At 59.4% G+C, this 20,259-nt stretch overlaps 1 protein-coding gene across 2 annotated transcripts; it reads left to right on the top strand.

The window, feature by feature from the left end:
• Positions 1–720: 720 nt before the first annotated feature.
• Positions 721–14,795, top strand: SLC4A3 (solute carrier family 4 member 3). 2 transcript variants are annotated; one of them, XM_067740445.1, is made up of 23 exons: positions 721–845; positions 1,396–1,537; positions 1,868–2,033; positions 2,644–2,921; positions 3,079–3,194; positions 3,604–3,803; positions 5,410–5,558; positions 5,709–5,889; positions 6,369–6,504; positions 6,785–6,968; positions 7,382–7,481; positions 7,931–8,115; positions 8,791–9,016; positions 9,225–9,443; positions 9,752–9,900; positions 10,083–10,277; positions 10,704–10,922; positions 11,281–11,370; positions 11,896–12,062; positions 12,759–13,012; positions 13,335–13,504; positions 13,661–13,834; positions 14,472–14,795. In XM_067740445.1, exons 2-23 carry the CDS (start codon positions 1,487–1,489, stop codon positions 14,547–14,549), a joined length of 3,687 nt encoding a protein of 1,228 aa, XP_067596546.1. In that variant the 5' UTR covers positions 721–845; positions 1,396–1,486; the 3' UTR covers positions 14,550–14,795. The 2 variants fall into 2 exon arrangements, with proteins under 2 accessions (XP_067596546.1, XP_067596545.1); XM_067740444.1 differs by lacking the exon at positions 721–845 and adding an exon at positions 1,022–1,238.
• Positions 14,796–20,259: the final 5,464 nt, after the last annotated feature.

Raw genomic sequence — 20,259 nt, 5'->3', positions numbered from 1 at the left:
GTGAAGCCAGGATGAGTATGGAGAGGGCCCAGCACGGGGCTGCGGGTGCAAAGCCAAGGGCTCAGCAGATACTAGCTGCCTTCCCCTCTTCCCCCTGACGGCTCCGAACGTAGAGAATCTTCCCTCAGGTTGAGCTGAGACCCAGGTGAGGACAGGGCTGGGAGAGGGTAAATTACATGCCCAAGGTCACAGGGTTAAACCTCTTCCCCACACAGAGACCATCGTGTCCAGCATCCTGTCATCCCCTGCCCCTCCCCCCCCGCCCCCACCGGGGCAGGCGTTGGTTTCTCTCTCCTGGGCCTGGCCCCTCTCCTACCCAGCAGCTCCACCCTGGGTTCTCCCCCAGCATCCTCCTAAGTTCTCCTCAGGATTCAGGGACGTGACTCCACCAGCTATTAATGAGGGGTTGTTAGGGACATGGCATTGTGCTAGGTGCTCAGTTTCAGCGAGACCCCCAGAAGGTCAAATTGGGATCCAGTCGTTCCTTCCAAACACCTTTGCCCTTGGAAAAGGAGATGTGACCTAGGGGGGTGGAGGAGGGGGAGAGAGGGTGTAGAAACTGAGGTGCAGAATCTTAGAGCTGGATGGAACTTCGGAACACCCCGTTTCCAGGCCCCTCTGGCTACGTTGAGGAAACCGAGGCCAGGGAGGTAACTGCCAAGGTCAAATGTTGGGCGCTGCCTGGTGGCAGAAGCCAGGCATCTGAGGCTATACCGGAACCGAAGGGACAGGTGGTGGGTGTTCCCGTAGGCCTGCGTGCTCAGTTCCCAAGATTGGAGGGGCTGGCGTCTGCGGAGGGGTCGCCTCCACGGCTCTTGCGGGGAGAGGAGGCTAAAAAGAAGGTGGTGCGTGCATCTGGGGATTGTGGGAGTGGAGGGCGGCGCACCCGCCTTAGGCAACGCGTGGGGCGCCGGAGAAGGGATTGCGGGGCAGGTGGGGTCCTGCGGGGGCCCACGCGTGGGGGCCGCGCCGCCGGGGCGGGGTGAGTCACCGCCCGCCCGCTCCCATTGTGCGGCCCGGCGGCGGCGGCGGCGGCGGAGCTGCGGAGCCGAGCGAGAGGAGGTGGAGCCGCGGGCTGCGGGCTCCGGCGCCTGCGTCCGCCCAGCCCGCCAGGCTCGCTGCCGCCGCGGGCGCCCCCAGGCCGTCCGGCCCTGCGCAGCGACAGGCCCCGGGGCGAGCGCGGGAAGGAGATGGGGCGCGGCGGTCGGCCCGAGCCCCGCACGCTCCGGAGCCCCGAGGTACCGCAGGGCGGGGCGGGGAGCGGCGGGCCGGGCCCCGGGGCATCCCGGGCGCGGCGGGGCCTCGATGGGCGCTCGGGCGGGCGGGGGATCCAGCTCCGGGGAGGGGGAGGGGGGGCGGCCGCGCGAGGCTCCTGACCCCGCCCTCCTCCCCCAGGGCTCCCCATTAGGTCCGCGCAGCGCCCTCTTCTCACCCGGGTCACGGGTCCCTCAGTGAGTCAAAGTCCCCCCAAGCCGCCTCTCCGGACATGGCCAATGGAGTGATTCCGCCGCCCGGGGGCGCCTCCCCCCTACCCCAGGTGACTGACGCTCGCGGGGGTGGGAGAAGAGGAGGGGGAGGGACCTCAAGGAGGATAGGGGGGTCTTCTGGTCGACCCTGGGACCCCCAGATCCAGGGATAGAGCTGGGCGGGAGATACGGAGAAAGAGGGGGTCTTTTGGTATTTCTCGGGTCTGTTGCCCCCTCTCCTCCCAAGCCCTGGAAGCCTGGGAGGTTGACCCCAGCCTGGGCCACAGGGAGTAGAAGACGAGTCTGCTGGTCTCCCCCATCTCCACCTAGGGCTTGGAGTTGGGGTGGGTGTGTGGCGTTCATGCGTCAGGGTTCCTTAGAAGAGGCTGTTGGGTTTGCAGGTCCGGGTGCCCTTGGAGGAGCCCCCTCTGAGTCCAGACATGGAGGAGGAGGATGATGACTTGGGCAAGACCTTGGCTGTGAGCAGGTTTGGGGACCTCATCAACAAGCCCCCGGCCTGGGACCCCAAGAAGCCCAGCCGCAGCTACAGCGAGCGGGACTTTGAGTGTGGGTAGCCTGGGGACCCCTAGTGTGGCCGCCCTCACCGCCATCACCTTCATTGCCACCATCACCGTGCTCACCACTGGCTTGGTCACCCGGTGTCATCTTATGCTGGATGCTGTGCTGGATGCTGTGCTGGGCCACCATGCCATGTTAAGTCATCCTGCCTCACTTACCCATCACCTGTCTGCCTGCTAGGGGAGCTGAGCCCCAGACACAGGGGAGATGTAGGGAGATGGGCCTGAGGCCTCCCTTGGTGACCTTCATCTTCCTCAAGGCTCTGTCATACCTCTGGCCCTGCTCTCGTCTCTCTGCCACCTCTCCTCCCCTCCTTAGCTCTGCTGACTCTACCTTTCCCTTCCTTGCTGTGTCCTGTCCTCTCATCCCCGCATCCTCCCTGTCACAACCTCCCCTCTCCATCACTCCATCCCCCCGACTCTACCAGGCCTTCCCAATGACAGGCTATGGGTACAGGTGTTGGGGGGAGCCTGACTCTGGAGGAAGGACTAGGGTGCCCTTGTTTGAGGCCTTGAGCTAGAATAAGGCATGCGTCCCTAGGGTGGTGAGGGGCCCCCTTCTGCTGTGGGGGCCCCAACCAGCTCTCCTGCACCCCCAGTTCACCGGCACACATCCCACCACACCCACCACCCGCTCTCGGTGCGCCTGCCTCCACCCCACAAGCTGCGGCGACTGCCCGCCACCTCTGCCCGGCAAACCAGGAGGAAGAGGAAGAAGGAGAGAACCTCTGCTCCCCCCTCTGAGGGGACCCCTCCCATCCAGGAGGAGGGGGGAGCCGGAGTGGATGAGGAGGAGGAAGAGGAGGAGGAAGAGGAAGGGGAGTCTGAGGCAGAGCCTGTAGAACCTCCACCCGCAGGGTCCCCACCCAAAGCAAAGGTAAGGTCTGTCCCCAGGGAGGGCTGGCTGCTCAGGGAGAGGAGGGGAGGCCTGGAGGGGGGAGGGGAGGCCCGGCAGGGTTGGGGGAGGCGGGGCTGAGTGGGGTATTGGGGCTGAGTCAGGGCAGGGACCCAGGTCACACGGGGTTTATCCACAGTTCTCCATTGGAAGTGACGAGGACGACAGTCCCGGCCTCTCGGGGAGGGCCGCCTTCACCAAGCCCCTGCCCGCGGTGGGCCCGCGCTCCGACAAGAGCCCCCAGCACTCGGTCAGGTACTGGCCTCCAGCCCAGCCGAGAGCAGGTCCCAGGCTCCTTCCTGACCCCAGTGGAGAAGCTAGGAGGAAAGGAGGCGGGGCGGAGGAGCCGGGGAGGGCGTGCCCCTTCTCTGCATGATTGGCAAGGAGGAGAGCACCAGAGGGCGGGCAGGGAGAGTCCTCCAGGAGAGAGAGGGTGTCTGGGTGAAAAGGAGGATGGGGACAAAGAAGAACTGGGGACCAGTGCAACGGGGGCAGGAAGGTGGAGGTAAGCTTTTCTCTCTGCTCAGGAGGAGCCTGTGTGTAGTCCCCAGGGGGCCTCTCCAGGCCCTGCCCCAAGCTGGGGGAGGGCAGAGGAACCCCCTCTCCTGGCCCACCTCCACCGAGGGTCCCTGCCAGTTTCAAGGCTGCCGTGTTGCCTCCTCAGCTCCCCTAGTCCCCGGGCCCGGGTCTCCCGAGTCGCCGGAGAGAAGAGTCGGCCACGGAGCCCGTCAGCCAGCTATGACCTGCGGGAACGGCTATGCCCAGGCAGTGCCCTGGGCAGCCCGGGTGGCCCGGAGCAGCAGGTGCCCACTGATGAGGCGGAGGCCCAGATGCTGGGCTCCGCGGACCTGGACGACATGAAGAGTGAGTGACACCCACTTCCAGGGGTGCCCAGCCTGTGAGGGACCTTGGAGAGGCTCTGTGTTCTCCCCCACCCAGGGCTGAGCTCCTCTGCGGTATCCCTGTCTGCTGGAATGTGGCCAGTGATGGGGAACTCACTACCTAACCAAGCCATGCCTCGGGTGCCAGAGCTGAGACTTCCCCTCATGATGCCTTTGCCCTTCCGTCCTGGTTGTGTCCTCTGAGTCACCCCTGGAATAAGGCAGCCCTTTTTCCACACGACGTTTGGAGACATCATTGTACCCCCCCTCCTCCGACGCTCCTCTTCTCGGGGCAAACTCTTTTTACCCGCTTGGAACCAGGGCCCTGAGTCCCAGCCACTCCACCAGGCCCTGCCTCTCCCTGTGTCAGGAGCCTCCTACTCCCATCACACCACCCTCGGCCGGGCCTGGCTGTGATCTCGGCACGTTCCTTCCATCTTATCAGTGCCCTGGTTTCTGTGCCACCTGTCCGCACCCATGGGGCTCTGTGCCCAGCCAGGGGCATCACCGACCCCGCCCTCCTCCCCCTTGGAACCACAGTGTGTGCAGGGGTGGGGTGGGAGGGGGGAGGGCTCTGAGTGCAATACGTCATGGAAAGTTGCCAGGGCCTGAGGACAGGGACAGGAACAATCCGATGGCAGCAGCAGCAGCAGCGGCGGTGGCAGCAGCGGTGGGATGGGGGGTGGTCAGGGGGAGGGCGTGTTTACAGACCTAGGGTGCAGGCTGGAAGCAGCAGGGAGCAGGCCTGCGGACCTGGGGAGTCGGGGTCAGGAGGCCCGGCCATCTTCAAGCTCTGGTTGGACCAAGACCACTGCTGTCCAGGCTCCTGCCTCTCAGGAGAGCCGGGAAGGAACAGGGGCTGAGGCCTTGGCCATCTGGGGAATGATGAGCCCGCTGGAGGAGGTCACAGAGCCCAACAAGGCACTGAGCCCTGGGCCCGGGGACGCTGAGGGTCAGAGCCCTCAGAGGGCTCCAGCCCCCAGCCCTCGAGACTCGCTGGCCTCAGAGGACTTAGAGATGTTTGTGCTGGACCTTGAGGACTATGACCTGTGGGAATCCATCAGGGGCCGGCTGAGCCCCATGGTGGGCGGACCAGCTTGTGAGTAACTGGGCTGCTGGCCTTCCCCCAGCTGTGGGCCTGGAAGGGGCAGATGGGAAGGAAGGGAGAGAAGCTCTGCCTGAGTCCGTCTGGATGTGTACCCATGGGGGAGTACACATGGGTGCCGAGGGGCACAGGGAAGGTGCTGAGGGCGCGGGGCCTGGTGACTTAATGTGGGTCCTGGCACTGCCGAGTAAGAGGCAGTGGCCGTGACCGGGGCTGTGGACTGAGTTGGGAGTCTGCCTTTTTACTGTGGCTTAGCCAGTCTCCCTGTGTGACTTTAGACTAGTCCTTTCCCCTCTCTGGGCCTCAGTCTCCTTATGTATGAAATGGCCCAGCTGGACGATATGGTTTTGTCGGCATGGTCCCTGGGTGACTGTGGCACACCCCCCCCCCCGAGTAGAATGGCTGGGCAGAGCTGGAGGGGCTGGCAATGACCCCGAGGCCCTGAGCTGGAACCCTGGGACCGCCAAGCCCATCTTCTCCGCAGGTCACCGGCTGGAGGACAACCCTGGCGTGCGCCGGCACCTGGTAAAGAAGCCGTCTCGGACGCAGGGTGGGAGGGGCAGCCCCAGTGGCCTGGCCCCCATCCTGCGCAGGAAGAAGAAGAAGCAGCAGCTGGACCGGAGGCCTCATGAGGTACCGGGCCCCGAGGAAGTGGGCCTTTGGATTCTTCTCGCCTCTCCTCCCCCCTTCTCCCTCCCTCCCTGCCTGGCCCATCGCCATGTCCCCAGGACAGCCGGTCCCACCTGGCGGCTCCCAGGCCTTCACCCTTGGCGCCCACCCCAGGTGTTTGTGGAGCTGAATGAGCTGATGCTGGACCGCAGCCAGGAGCCCCACTGGCGGGAGACGGCTCGCTGGATCAAGTTTGAAGAGGACGTGGAGGAAGAGACGGAGCGCTGGGGGAAGCCGCACGTGGCCTCGCTCTCCTTCCGCAGCCTGCTGGAGCTCCGGAGGACCATCGCCCACGGTAGGGGCCCTGCAGGCCTGTCCCGAGAGCTGCAGGCCCTCTTCACAAACCACAGAGCTCGGCCTGTGCTGGGCTGCCCAGCTCCAGGGACTGCTCCCTGGAGCCCTGGGGCCAGGTGAGGTCTGGCTGCCACTTTGGGGACATGGGGTCCAGCTGCCTGCACAGCCATAAGCTCTGAGGGGTGGGACTGTGCCCAGGTACCTAGCACTGTACCTGGGGCACAGTAGGTATCTGTCCACATGCAGTAAATCAACAGATGACCCCCTCTCTGGGCAAGGAGGGGCTGTGCCCTCACCCCGTGCTCTCTTTTTGCATCCCTCTCGGGCTGGGCTGTGGCCACATGGAGCTGTGTATGCACCTGGGCACATCAGATGCTTGGCTCACCCAGCATGTCTGCCTGCCCTTGGGGAGCAAGCCGCTGGGGGGTGGTTTTTTTCTACCTGACGGGACCGTGCTCCCTCCCCTGACTGTGCCCCCAGGAGCTGCCCTCCTGGACCTGGAGCAGACCACTCTGCCAGGCATCGCACACCTCGTGGTGGAGACCATGATTGTGTCTGACCAGATCCGGCCGGAGGACAGGGCCAGTGTCCTTCGCACCCTGCTGCTGAAACACAGGTGCCAGGGTGGGGCGCCTGGGAGGGCGCCTTCAGGTTCAGCTGCCTTCCAGGAGCACAGACTCTACTGAGTGGCTCTCGAGCCTCTGCTTGAATACCCCAAATGATGGGGAGCTCATTCCTTCTTTATCTTTGGACAGTACCAACCGTTAGAAAGTTCCTTCTTACATTGAGGCAAAAAGGATGGAGGCCCTGACCCTCCGTTTCTCATTTCCTCATGACCTCAGGCCACCAAGGGGCTGTCTTCCTAACCTGCCTTGCCCCCTCTGCCCTCTCCCCAGCCATCCCAATGATGACAAGGACAGTGGCTTCTTTCCCCGAAATGCGTCCAGTTCCAGCGTGAACTCGGTCCTAGGGAATCATCACCCAACCCCCAGCCATGGCCCCGATGGTGCAGTGCCTACCGTGGCTGATGACCTGGGGGAGCCAGCCCCACTCTGGCCTCATGACCCTGAGGCCAAGGAGGTCAGTCACCTTGCTCTGACCTGGGCTGGGGGATGAGGAGGGCTTCCAGTTTCAGTGGAGGCCACGGATGGCTTCATTGAGTGGGTCAGGAAGGTTGGTTGCCGGGCACCATACTAGGGATGTGGGGGACATACATTCAGGAGGGACCCCTGCCCTGGAGAAACAGAAATTTTAAAGGGGATGACGGGGCAGACCCAGGGGAGCCATTTAAACAAGGTAAGGCTGAGATGGAGGAGGGTCCAGATCCTGCTGTGGGGCACTTCACCAATAGTCTCCACCCTGGCTGGGGACGGAGAAAGCAGGGCCCAGATCCAGGGGTTGGTGGGCAGAGTCCAGGCCTGGAACAAGGGATGGGAGGGCCTGCCATGGCCTCCGGTCTGGGTCCCAGCCCTATTCCAGTTCTGCGTCCTCAGAAGCCCCTCCACATGCCTGGGGGAGATGGTCACCGGGGGAAAAGCCTGAAGCTGCTGGAGAAGATCCCTGAAGATGCTGAGGCTACTGTTGTGCTCGTGGGTAAGGAGGGCTGGGCCCTGGGGGCATGTGGGCTACAGGGCGTGGATGCCCCCACCATGGTCTGCTTGTCTTGAGCTCTGGCCTGCAGGCTGCCTCGTCCATCCCCAACCAGGCCCCCACCTTGCCCCTGGTCTTTCTCTCAACCCATCTTCCCTAATCCTCTGCCTGCTTCCCATCCAGTTTTCTGCTGTCTTGGATTGCTTCTAGTCCATATAACACCGTTGTGAGAATTAGGAAAAAGCACCCCTTCCTCAATACCCTTGATTTCCATCTGCTGGTAAATTGTAATAAATGTACAGACATACAAGCAAATAGGGCTTCTTTAGATTGGGGTTTCTTTGTGCAGTGCACAACCTGCTCAACTGTACATCATGGCCCCAGATATCCCCCCAGGGCCTGCCTTGACTGCTCCCCTTTGCCCAGCACCCTGTGCCTTTCTGTCCCCTCAGGCTGTGTGCCTTTCTTGGAGCAGCCAGCGGCAGCCTTTGTGCGCCTGAACGAAGCTGTACTCTTGGAGTCTGTGCTTGAGGTCCCCGTGCCGGTTCGCTTTCTCTTCGTGATGCTGGGGCCCGGCCACACCAGCACTGACTATCACGAGCTTGGGCGCTCTATTGCCACCCTCATGTCTGACAAGGTGGGTCCGGCAGCCCCCAGGCTGGGCGTTCTAGGCCTGTTCCCCTGAGCCCTGCTTGTTCTCTGTCTCACACGCTGCCCCCAGTGGTATCCATGGGTACAGGGGTGCTAGTGGCCCTTCGGGGTGGAGGCAGCGCTCTGGAGTGGTGGAGGGAGGGGTGAGCTGAGGGGGAAAAGGGAGCCTTGGGCTGGGGCTATGGGAGGGGACAGGGAGGTGGATGCCGGAACGAAGAAGCCCAGAGGCTGAAGCTTTGGATGTGACATGAGACTCGAAAGGGAAGCTGGACTTGGACAGGAGGGTCCTCTAGCCAGAGGTGATGTTCGAAATATTTCCCAACCAACAGGATGTGGGCACTCTCCAGTGAGGATGGAGATTGGATTGGTAACGCTATGCCAGGTGTCATCCCTTCAGTTGTTGCATTGTGGAAAAGTCTGGAGGCTCCCAGGGGAAGAGCGCGGGCAGTCATGGGGGTTTGGGAGGTGTTCAGGGCCGTGGCTGCCTGCCGGCCAGCAGGGACATGAGCCAGAGTTTTGACAAGTGGACTGGACCTGTGGATGTGGCTGAACGTCCACCTTGCCTCTGGGTCTCTGATGGCCCAACACCTCCTCCCTGAAGGGAGGGGGTCCCAGGGCCTCCCTGGGCTGTGGGCTCAGTCCCTGGCTTTCCTGCCTCCAGCTATTCCACGATGCTGCCTATCAGGCGGATGACAGGCAGGACCTCCTGAGCGCCATCAGCGAGTTCCTGGACGGCAGCATCGTGATCCCCCCGTCCGAGGTGGAGGGCCGAGACCTGCTGCGCTCCGTGGCTGCCTTCCAGCGCGAGCTGCTCAGGAAGCGGCGGGAGCGGGAGCAGACCAAAGTTGAGATGACCACCCAGGGCGGCTACGTGGCCCCTGGGAAAGGTCAGACCCTTTGGGGCCCGGAGCCCCCTGAACCTATGCCCCCTCCGCGGCTCCCACGGCTCTGACCCCAGCCCCATCCCGACTCTTGAGCCCTGCACGTCAGCTTCCAATCCCTGACCCAGGTCTCTGCACTGCGTCCCAGGCTGGGAAGGATTGGGCCCAGGGCCTGCTCCAAGCACGAGGTTCCAGCAGCCTCTTGTTCCCCCAGAGCTGGCGATGGACTTAGGGGGCTCCGAGGTGCCCCCTGACGACGACCCCCTGCTGCGCACTGGCTCGGTGTTTGGGGGGCTTGTCCGGGACGTGAAGCGCCGGTACCCGCACTACCCTAGCGACCTGCGGGACGCCCTGCACTCCCAGTGCGTGGCTGCCGTGCTCTTCATCTACTTCGCTGCCCTCAGTCCCGCCATCACCTTCGGGGGGCTGCTAGGTGAGGGGCGGGAGGAGAGGTGAGGGGGCTCACTGTCATCTGCAGGGTTGCTGGGTCAGGGTGTTCCAGTGGTCACTTCTGGGATGACAGTAAAGTGAGAGGGGGTGGGTGCAAGGGGTGGGAGATCCGGGGTGGGGGGCTGGTGGTGAGAGGCAGGAGGGCTGAGAGTGGTGAGGGTCCCTAGCTACCACTCTGGGGAGCTGCTCCATTTTTCTTGGGTCCCCAGGTTAGGGGAAACTAGACGAGAAAGAGGGGCCAGGTAGAAAGAGCCAGGCCAGGGCCGTCCCACTGACCCTCGCCCGCCCCAGGGGAGAAGACAGAAGGACTGATGGGTGTGTCTGAGCTGATCGTGTCCACGGCTGTGCTTGGTGTCCTCTTCTCTCTGCTGGGGGCCCAGCCGCTGCTTGTGGTCGGCTTCTCGGGGCCACTGCTCGTCTTCGAAGAAGCCTTCTTCAAGGTGACAGCCACCCTGCCCCTCCCCAGGGCTCACCTGCTCCACCCTGTGCCCCTGGCCCAGGGCATGGGCCCCTGCGGTCTTTCCCTCTCCTCTCCCTCGGGGTGCACCTCCTGCCCGTCCCGTGGGGCCCCGAGGGCCGGGTCAGATGGCTCTGGTGACCGCCTCTCTCTCCCGCCCTCCAGTTCTGCCGAGCCCAGGGCCTGGAGTACCTCACAGGCCGGGTGTGGGTTGGCCTCTGGCTGGTGGTCTTTGTTCTTGCCCTGGTGGCCGCGGAAGGCAGCTTCCTGGTCCGCTACATCTCACCCTTCACCCAGGAGATCTTCGCCTTCCTCATCTCTCTCATTTTCATCTATGAGACCTTCCACAAGCTCTACAAGGTGGGCCCTGAGAGGTCTTGGGGGGGTGGGTGTAGGTGGGGGCTGGGCAGCACCCTGGAAAGGAGAGCCTGGGGGGAGGAGGGACGAGGAGGAAGGCTCTGTAGGCTGTGGGCATGGGGGTTGAGGACGCCCTAGGGCTACGTCTGAGCTGAAGGGCAGGGAGTCAAACCCAGAGGTTTGAAGTCCAGGATTCACCTGAACAGGTATGGGACGGAAAGGGGGCGTTGTCAGGGCTATGGGTCTGGGGTCCTTGGGTCACTGTATGTAGAGGAAGGGCGTCTGTGTGTGAGATGGAGCTGCGTGTCCTGTGTTATGTTGCCCGGTCAGGTGTGGGAGGGGCCAGCCCTCTCCCTCACAGGTGTACTGATGCTATGAAATCAGGCACCTGCCCAGGTGAGCACTAGGGCAACCTCGTAACCCACACAGGTGTTCACGGAGCACCCACTGCTGCCATTCTACCCCCCTGCGGGAGCCCTGGCTTCTGAGCTGGACCTGAATGTGAGTGCCCTGCCCCCCACCGAGGGGCCGCCGGGCCCCAGGAACCAACCCAACACGGCTCTGCTGTCCCTCATCCTCATGCTCGGGACCTTCCTCATTGCCTTCTTCCTGCGCAAGTTCAGAAACAGCCGCTTCCTGGGTGGCAAGGTGCGTGGCCGGCGGGAGTAGGGCCTGTGGACCCCCTGTGGGTGTCCCTCGGTTCCTGCTGTCTCTGCCAGGCTCCGCTTGAGAGAGGGGCTGTCCCCTTCTCCCGGTCATGGGAGACCTCATCCAAGTCTGTGCAGCCTCTGCCCCTGTCTGAAGCCTCAGAGAGGTGTAATCAGGAGAGGAATGCTCTCCTGGGCTGGGCTGGGCTGGCACCTGTGGGGTTTAAAGGGACAGGTCAGGGGACCTCTGGCTCCTGCTCAGGCCCAAGAGGGGTCCGGGTAAAAAACCCCCATGTTAGTTTCCTGACCCTCCGCTCCATCCACCTTTTGCTCCCTTCCCCTCATTGGCCCCTCTCAAGGCTCGCCGTATCATCGGGGACTTCGGCATCCCCATCTCCATTCTGGTGATGGTCCTGGTGGATTACTCCATTACAGACACCTACACACAGGTGAGTGAGTCCCGACCCCCTCTGGCAGCTGGTTCTCACCCCAGGGCCTTGAGAGGCAGGCCATAACATGTCCCCATTGCGCCAGCAGCCGGTCAGGGCTGGAACCCAGCTTTCCTAGTGGAATGGCTACGTGCTGGGGCTGCACAGGGGTGGGTGGGCTGGGGGTTTCAGAAGCAGCTGTGTGGTCCAGCTGAGGAGGCCGGCCAGGGAGTCTGGGGCTGTGTGTGACGCTTAGTCAGGACTCCTGGAGGAGCAGGTGTGGGACTGGGGGCAGAATGACAGGTGCCCCTGCAGCAGGTCTCCTGGCAGCTCCGGGGCTCAGGGAGAAGGTATATCATTTCCTCATTCGCTGCCAGACCCCTTGGAGGAACAGTGACTTTGGAGGATACAAAACTGATTTTCCCCAAACCTGTTCACACCCACATTCCCTGGAGTCCTGGTACTGGAGACACAGAGCTGGGTGGGAGCAGCTGCTACGTGGAGTTGCTAGCGGCCCTGAACCCGGTCTTCCTTCTGGTCATGCAGAAGCTGACGGTGCCCACGGGACTCTCAGTGACCTCCCCCCATAAGCGCACATGGTTCATCCCGCCCCTGGGTAGCGCCCGTCCTTTCCCGCCCTGGATGATGGTGGCAGCCGCCGTGCCCGCCCTCCTGGTCCTCATCCTGATCTTCATGGAGACACAGATCACCGCGTGAGAGGGCTGGGGGCGGGGCGGGGAGCCGTGGGATTGGCGGCCAGAGGGTGTCCGTGGGCCTGGGGCGTGGTTTCCCCGTTGTGCTTTTTTTTTTTTTTTTTTTTTTTTTTTTTTTTGCGGTACGTGGGCCTCTTACTGTCACGGCCTCTCCCGTTGCGGAGCACAGGCTCCGGACGCGCAGGCTCAGCGGCCATGGCTCACGGGCCCAGCTGCTCCGCGGCACGTGGGATCCTCCCGGACCGGGGCACGAACCCGCGTCCCCTGCATCGGCAGGCGGACTCTCAACCACTGCGCCGCCAGGGAAGTCCCCCCGTGGTGCTTTGACATGATATCTGTCTGTTACCACCACCACTTGCAGGGTGGCACTTGACAGTCCTCAGAAAACCCTGGCAGCATTTTCTCTCAGTGACGCTCACATGTGTCTCATTTTGGTTAAACCACAATGATGTGGTGAGAGCTGGCATCTGGCTTTTGTGGTGTTTTAAGTATCCACAGTATGGGAATTTGCCTCAGATTTGCTTAAATATGAGAACTTCAATTTGAGAACTTGAAAGAGGAAGCGGGCAGGTCCTGGGAGAGTTCTGCTCTGCATGTCCTGTCCCCTCTACACCGTCCCTGCTGTGAGTGCCTGACCCTGTCGCTGGCCACCCCCCCGCCCCCGACTCACCCCCGCTTCCCATCCTCTCCCCGCAGGCTCATTGTCAGCCAGAAGGCGCGGAGGCTGCTCAAAGGCTCCGGCTTCCACCTGGACCTGCTTCTCATCGGCTCCCTGGGTGGGCTCTGTGGCTTGTTTGGGTTGCCCTGGCTCACGGCCGCCACCGTCCGCTCGGTCACCCACGTGAACGCGCTGACGGTTATGCGCACTGCCATTGCTCCCGGCGAGAAGCCCCAGATCCAGGAGGTGCGGGAGCAGCGGGTCACTGGAGTGCTCATCGCCAGCCTCGTGGGTGAGAGCGCCCACCTTGCACGGCCCCGGTCCCCACCCCCCAGACTTGCGTTCTTGGACCTTAAATCCTTTCTCCATCCCAGGCTTGACCCAGATCCCTTCTGAGTTTCCAAACGCATCGTGACTAGCCCCTGCTCTGACCCCCAGACCTGCTTCTTGACACTCCATGTGCCTTTTTGCTTGAGCCCTTTCTTGGCTCTCTGTCCTGTTGCATCTTCTCTTGGTCACAGTGATGAGGCCCGGCTCATTTCCTCCCCACCAGGCCCTTCCATCCTCACGGGGGCTGCCTGAGGGGTCACGTAGGTGTGTGTCACCTCCTCCAGGCCTGTCCATTGTCATGGGGGCTGTGCTGCGCCGGATCCCACTGGCTGTGCTCTTTGGGATTTTCCTGTACATGGGGGTCACATCGCTGTCTGGCATCCAGCTGTCCCAGCGTCTGTTGCTCATACTCATGCCAGCAAAACACCATCCCGAACAGCCCTATGTGACCAAGGTAGGGCCAGGAGGCACAGAGGTGGGGCGAGGGGGTGATGGGGAGCGGCGGGAGGGCCGAGGGATCTCTGGGCTGGAGATGGACTCTGAAGGATAAGCTGGGACCTGGGGACCCGAGTTCCTAGAGATGTGGTGAGACCTGACGCCTGTTCCCCAGGTGAAGACCTGGCGGATGCACCTGTTCACGTGCATCCAGCTGGGCTGCATCGCGCTGCTCTGGGTGGTCAAGTCCACGGCGGCCTCGCTCGCCTTTCCCTTCCTGCTGCTGCTCACGGTGCCCCTGAGGCGTTGCCTCCTGCCCCGGCTCTTCCAGGACAGGGAGCTACAGGCGGTAAGGGAAGGCGCTTGGGGCAGTCTTAGGGGCTCGGGCCCTGGGTGCCAGTCTTTGCTGTTGTGTGACCACAGACAAATTACCTAACGTTCCGAAATCTCATTTTCATCTGTATGACGGGGCTACTAATAGATTCTCCCTTATAGGATCGTGGTGAGGATTAAACACAGTTCCAGGTAAAGCAATGAGAACGGTGCCTTGGTGTGAGAGAGGCACAGGGCTGCTGTAGACAGCTGTGTCCTGAACAAAGGCACACAGCTGAGGGATGAGCGGGCGTGGGGTGGTGCTGAGATCCATTCTGAGCCCTGTTTTTGTCAGCTAGAGGAAGGGACATCTTTTTGAAAATCCTCCGCCCACGCACGGTGTACAAAGGTACCACAGGAGCTCAGAGCCCCAGGAAAGTGCTTCTGTGTGGTAGCTGCCATCATCATTATTATTATTAGGAGGTATCGCTGGGGGGTGACCTCAAGGTTTTGGCCAGAGGGAAGTGCTTCAACCTGGGGCCACAGTCCCTGTAGACAGTGAGGCTTGGAGAGGTCTAGGGGCAGTGAGGGCTGCCGGCCCAAGGAGGAGCTGGGGAGCGGGAGGCGGTGAGTCCGCTTCCCGGCCTCTCCCAACCTTCTGCTCCCTTTTGCAGCTGGACTCTGAAGATGCTGAACCAAACTTTGATGAGGACGGCCAGGATGAGTACAACGAGCTGCACATGCCCGTGTGATCCTCCACCATGGTGCCCCTTGGAGACCCCGACACCTTAGTGATTGACACCAGGCCCCAGTCAGAGCCCAGCCCTAGGGCCAGCGGGCTCGTCATGACCCAGAGATGTGCCTGGAACCACTACTGATGCCACGACTAGAGTGGCCCCCTGACTCTGCCCTGGGCACTGACCTCGTCTCACCCAGGCCCTTTCACAGACCAGACCGGCACAGGCTTTGAGCTCATTATAACCACACTCCTTGTCTTGTGTCTGCCTCACTTTCTTGGTTCCATCTCTGGTTTCTCGGGTCATACTTATCCATCTGGAATTGGAAGAATTCTATTTTCAGGGTCGTCCAAATCAGGGAGAGTTTTGAGGCAAGGACAGAATTCTTGGAGGAAAGGGAGAGAATCAAGACCACAGAAGGTCAGAGCTGGATCTTATCAGCACCCCCTCGACCCCCCCCCCAAGTACAGTTGAGGAGCTGGAGGCTCAAGGTCTGGCTCAAGGTCACACGCTGTTAATCCAGCCCCTGCTTAGAAGGGGGAGGTTGGGGGATGGGAGGGGGAGGAGGTTGCTCTGCTTTAGCCACTAGGGAAATCAGAGCGTCCCAATGGCTGTGGGGCTACAGAGGGGAATGGAAAATGTTTATTTTCTTTTCCTGATCCTTGGCAGTCCAAAGGGCAGGGACAGGAGCTGCCCAATCCCCTAGACGCCAGGGTCGTGCTGGCTTTGGGGTCCCTGGACCATTTTAGAGTCTCCAGGCTTAGAAGAGAGGCAGTTCTGGGATTCCTGAGGCCACTCCTTGCGTGCAACAGTCTTTGTTACGCCAGAAATAACCTGGGAGGCCTTGCAGAGGGTGCAAACTGGGAGCCCATTTCGTCACAGTTGCTAGGCAACCAGCTGCGTGGTTGAGCGTCTGTCCCTGTGTTGCCCTCTGGTGGCCGCTCTCTCACTGCAGGCTCTGTCTGGACTGGGCCCGGGTAACACTGCCACCTGGTGGACCCGCTATGATCAAAGATCCCATTCAAGCACATTTAGTTCCTCAATTGGGATGCAAGCGGGTGGGGCAGAGAGGTTCCATGGACTTACAAAGCCCTGGGCAGCTCTGAGCATCCAGTGCCAGGATGCCTCAACCCTACGTTACCCATTTACTCTGGAGGTGGCCCAAGTTCTTCCTTACCTTTCCCCAGGTTCCTCCCAGGTGTTCAGGCCAACGGCTAGAGCCCTGAAGTTGGTCAAGAGAGAAGGGACAGATTGCTGTGAGGCTATTTGTTTTGTTCATAAGGAAGAGACGTGCCCCTCCAGCTGTCCTGGATTGTCATTCAGATTTAAGTATTTCAGTCCAGTCGGCCGCTTCGGTCTCTGGCGCCGCGATAGCCTCCAACTGCATCTGGCCTCTGACTGATCCTCCTGGCCTACGTGAAGGCAAGATTCCTTTTCCCTTAGATTGGCCAAGGCCAGGTGGAATTTCAGAGTAACTTAGCCAAGGAGCAAAGTGAAGGTCAAACACAAAAAACTAGAACACAGACGTGTGCAGAGAAGATTCCAAACGCAGAGATGGCAGGGGCCACACGTGTAGATAGGCGTGGCTGAGAAGCTTTGCACGCAGGACTCTGTTCCTTTTCTGAGCCCTAAATCAGGTTGCCTGGTCCCCCCATCGGGGCCTTGGTGTGGGCGGACTTCCCTGTTGGGTCTGTGGGATGCTGAGACCCCACGGGAAAGAACCTGCTTCTTCCAGAGCCCCTGAGAGAAAGTAGTGACCTGAGCCCTGAAGACTCGGCTCTACATTGGACACAGGTTGTGTCAGTCATCTCTACTTAGCGAATAGCTGAGAAGTATGGGTGTTGCTCAGCTGGAAAGTGAGAAACAAGAGGGCGGGGGCTTTTGAAACTGAATGAGTCTTGGTCCTGGCTAGTGGGTCAGGGCGGCCTCCAGTATGACAGGGCCTTGAGGCCCCAGTTGGAACAATACGTGAACAAATTTCAGTGAAAGATCGAGCCAGACATAACCTCGGGCTATCAACATGCCCCCTCCGCTCCCCCAATGGGAAAGGACATGAATAAGCCCTAAGAGCTTGGAGTCTTAAAGACCACGGCCTGTAAACCACCCTCCCCCGGCCCCGCTCCCCAAGGGAAGGCAACTGCAGTTCAGTGCAGTACAAGGCTGTAGTTGACCAACACACGCGCTGGGCTGGGCCTGGTTAGGGGGGAAATTCTTTCTCACCCAGGGTGGAGGCCTGTGGAGGCTCTGAGAGCACTTAGCACTTAGCTCAAAAGAACCCAAACTTTTGCCAGGGATGGGTCCCTTGAAGGAAGGCAGAGGACAGAATGACAGTGGGGGCCAGGGAAAGACAGGGGTGATGGGACAGTGGCAAACCCACCGGAAGACAAGTGGCCTGGCCTTTCAGAGATCATCACATTTGGGGATATTCAGAGTTTGTCCTGAAGCCTTGGTGTTTTCTCTTTCTCTTCACTGACCCTTCAACCTTATCTTCCTGGGGGGCTGCAGCTTGACCGAGGCTGCCTTCTTCCAGGTGTGGAGGGGAGCCAAAGGAGAGGATCTGCATCCGGGCCTGGTGGCACAGCTCTGGAGGACTAAGGGAGGGTAGAGGCCATGGTACTTTTGAGTGACAGGTGCTGCTACCGTCTGCTTTACAGTGGAAGCAGCTTGGCGAGCGGGCACATCCCAGGTGGCACAGGACCCTTCCAGTAAGGAGGATAGTGGGCCCGTCGCCATCTTAGCCTTCTCCTTGTGGCTCTCTGTGTGGGGTTAGGGCCGCATCCTGGGCAGCTGCCCCGAGCTTTCAGTATCCTTGGTCTAGTTCAAGCCCACTTCAGGCCCAGAGAAGTGCTAATTCATTCTTCTGCTTTGAGCAAAGACAGCGGCTGGCATTTCCTTGTTCTGTGCTGAAGATTCAGCTCACTCGTGGTCTGATGCCCCCGTGAAAACTTCTGGCTGTCGAAGCTCACAGACCATCTGCTTGGATTGCCCCTGCCCTCTCCCTTAGGGCACGGAACCTGGCAATAATAGGTCCCGTTTGGCAGCCGGTGTGACATCTCTTCTTGTATCAGGTGACTCAAATAATGATCGTGCCTGTTGACACTTAGAGCTCTCAAAGGGAATTCTGAAAGTGGAAAGACGAAACAGAGCTCAAGGGCACTTGCACCAAATGCTGCCCGTACAGCTGGCGCTTAAGCCGTTGCTGGAAATAACAATCAAACAGGTTCCGGGCAAGCATCGAGCCGGGGATTGAATCCAATGTGGCAGTTAGGAAACTCAGAGTGAGGAGTTTGGGTTCTAGATAAATAAAAGATATAATTATCTGAGAGAGAACTTGATCAGTTGTGTGGTTCACCACTTGTGCCAAGAGCAAACTTCAATATTTGTAGGGTTTATGTTCTAGAAGGAAGATTTAATATTTGAAGCCTCTGCTTGGATTATTTTTAATTTAGTTAGAAATGTTTGCCTTGAACAACGCTTTATCAAGTGCTGAGTAAGCACACAGCTGTTGGGATGTTCTCTGGGTGGTGGGTGAGTCCCACTTGGATCTGGGGGCCGAGAGGAGGAGCAGGGAGCTCCGGGGACAAGGCTGCCTGGACCGTGGGAGGGGAGGGATAGAGAGCAGGTGGGGCACAGCTGGAGATGGAGCAGGGGCTGGACGCTGCTGGAATGACGGAGGGGGACGGGAGCGCTGAGGAGCACGCGAAACAAGACTTTTTTAAAAAAATTTTATCAGAGTATGGTTGATTACAATGTTGTGTTAGTTTCGGGTGTACAGCAAAATGAATCTGTTATACATATATCTACTCTGTTTTAGATTCGTTTCCCATATAGGTCATTACAGAGTATTGAGTAGAATTCCCCGTGCTATACAGTAGGTCCTTATTAGTTATCTATTTTATATATCGTAGTGTGTTTGTGTCAATCCCAATCTTCCAATGTATCCCTCCCCCTCCCTTACCCCCCAGGAACCATAAGTTTGTTTTCTACATCTGCAACTGTATTACTGTTTTGTAGATAAGTTGATTTGTAGCCTTTTTTAAGATTCCACGTATAAGCAGTATCATACGACATTTGACAAGACTTTCTTTAGAGACTCTGTTGACATGCCTGCCAAGGCGCCTTTCCTGCCGCACCCCCGTGACTTGTACTTGTCTATCTCCCTTCTCGGCCATAAAATGGGCAGAGACCCAGCCTGTACCTTTTTTGTACCCTGAACAACAACAAAACAATGCCTGGGCACAGGGTGCTCAGGGCCTACGGCTGAGCAGGTGGCAGAGGAGGAAGGGCCAAGGGGTCAAGGACACTGCCCCGCCGAGGATTCAGTGACAACCAAGGTGACAGCAATAGAACTTTTAAAGAATTCCGAGAATGTTTCGGTTTTCATGTTTGTTAGTTTCAATTACAGCCGTCACTTTCTCTGTGTCTGTTAGTAAAAATCCCCTCAAAACCCAAAGAGGCATCGTGGGTTTCTTTCCCAGCCAGCTGGAGGGAGAGATGCTGGCGAGGCTGCATACCAGGCTGATGAGTAGACAGTGGCCGGTGGGAAAGAGGAAGCGTCATCAGAAGCCCCAGGAGCCGTAGGAGACAAGATGGGACATGGACGGGAGCCTGGGAGATGGCCCTGGGGTTCCAGCGGCAGGAAGGTTTGCATTCTCTTAGCTGTCCTGTTCCTCCTCCACCAGTGGTTCTTTGAAATGCTAATGATGGAGGGACCAGAGCATCATCAATCCGGCTTTTGGAGGGCCCGTTGTGTACAGGGCTTTTTTGGTAAGAGTTTTCCCCAAGGATGGGACCCCTGGAGGCCACCCCTATGCCTTGTTTTCTCTCCTCCAGCCTCTGCTCATTGGGGCCCGGCCCTACCCCCTCTTCCCACTATAGCTGACAGTCATTTCTTATTGTCGCTTCTCCCTAGTGTGAAAACACAAATACATGGTATGTATATTTATTTTAGAGAGGGCAGGAACCATGCCTATTTCTATGCTGTTTACCAAGCAACTGAAAGGGCTGTACGCAGCACACTCTAATGTTTGGGCTGGTTGGCTGGGGCTGTAATCTGTGAACTCCTTCCTGGCTCTGCTGACTTTGCTGTTGTTGAAGGCATTGTGGTTGAGTGGTCTTAGTGCGGGGCTGGGAGATGGGAGTCCTGGGTTGTAACCTTAGTCCAGGAACTGGTTGGTGACTTGGTTATGTCCGCTCATCCTTCTGGGAGGTTAGGGATTTGCTCCAGTGCCTCTGATGTGGACCTTGTTCTTCCAAGAGACCTTGGTCATTGTAGTGCCTGCTTTGGGAGGGTGGGAAGCAGGAAGCTGTAGTGCCATGGTAACTCCAGACAATCTCTGGGAGAAGGTACTAGGCTTAAGAAGTTTCTTACTTAGCCTTGCCAGGTAGAAGGGAGCATAGATCTTGGAGGGACCCTGCTCTTCCATTCCCAGGGGAATTAGGAACTCAGGGACCACAGTGGGTAAAGTAGGGTGAAGAGGTGGGGCTGAGCAGTGACCTTGGAGAATGACCTTGGGAGTTATGACTGAATAATCAGACAAAGCTCTGAGACATAACCAGAATTAAATTAGATAGAAGTTTAACATCCATAAGAATTGTGCAGCCCCAAGGGATAAGAATCATATGAAAAGAATGCAGGATTCTTTAAAGTTATATGGGAATAAACATAGCTACATACTTTTTTTTTTTTTTTCCGGTACGCGGAACTCTCGCTGTTGTGGCCTCT

Source organism: Pseudorca crassidens, chromosome 6 (genome assembly GCF_039906515.1).
Source record: "Pseudorca crassidens isolate mPseCra1 chromosome 6, mPseCra1.hap1, whole genome shotgun sequence".
NCBI lineage: Eukaryota > Metazoa > Chordata > Mammalia > Artiodactyla > Delphinidae > Pseudorca > Pseudorca crassidens.
Note: the sequence above shows the minus strand (reverse complement) of the source record. Positions and strands in the feature narration are given on the sequence as shown.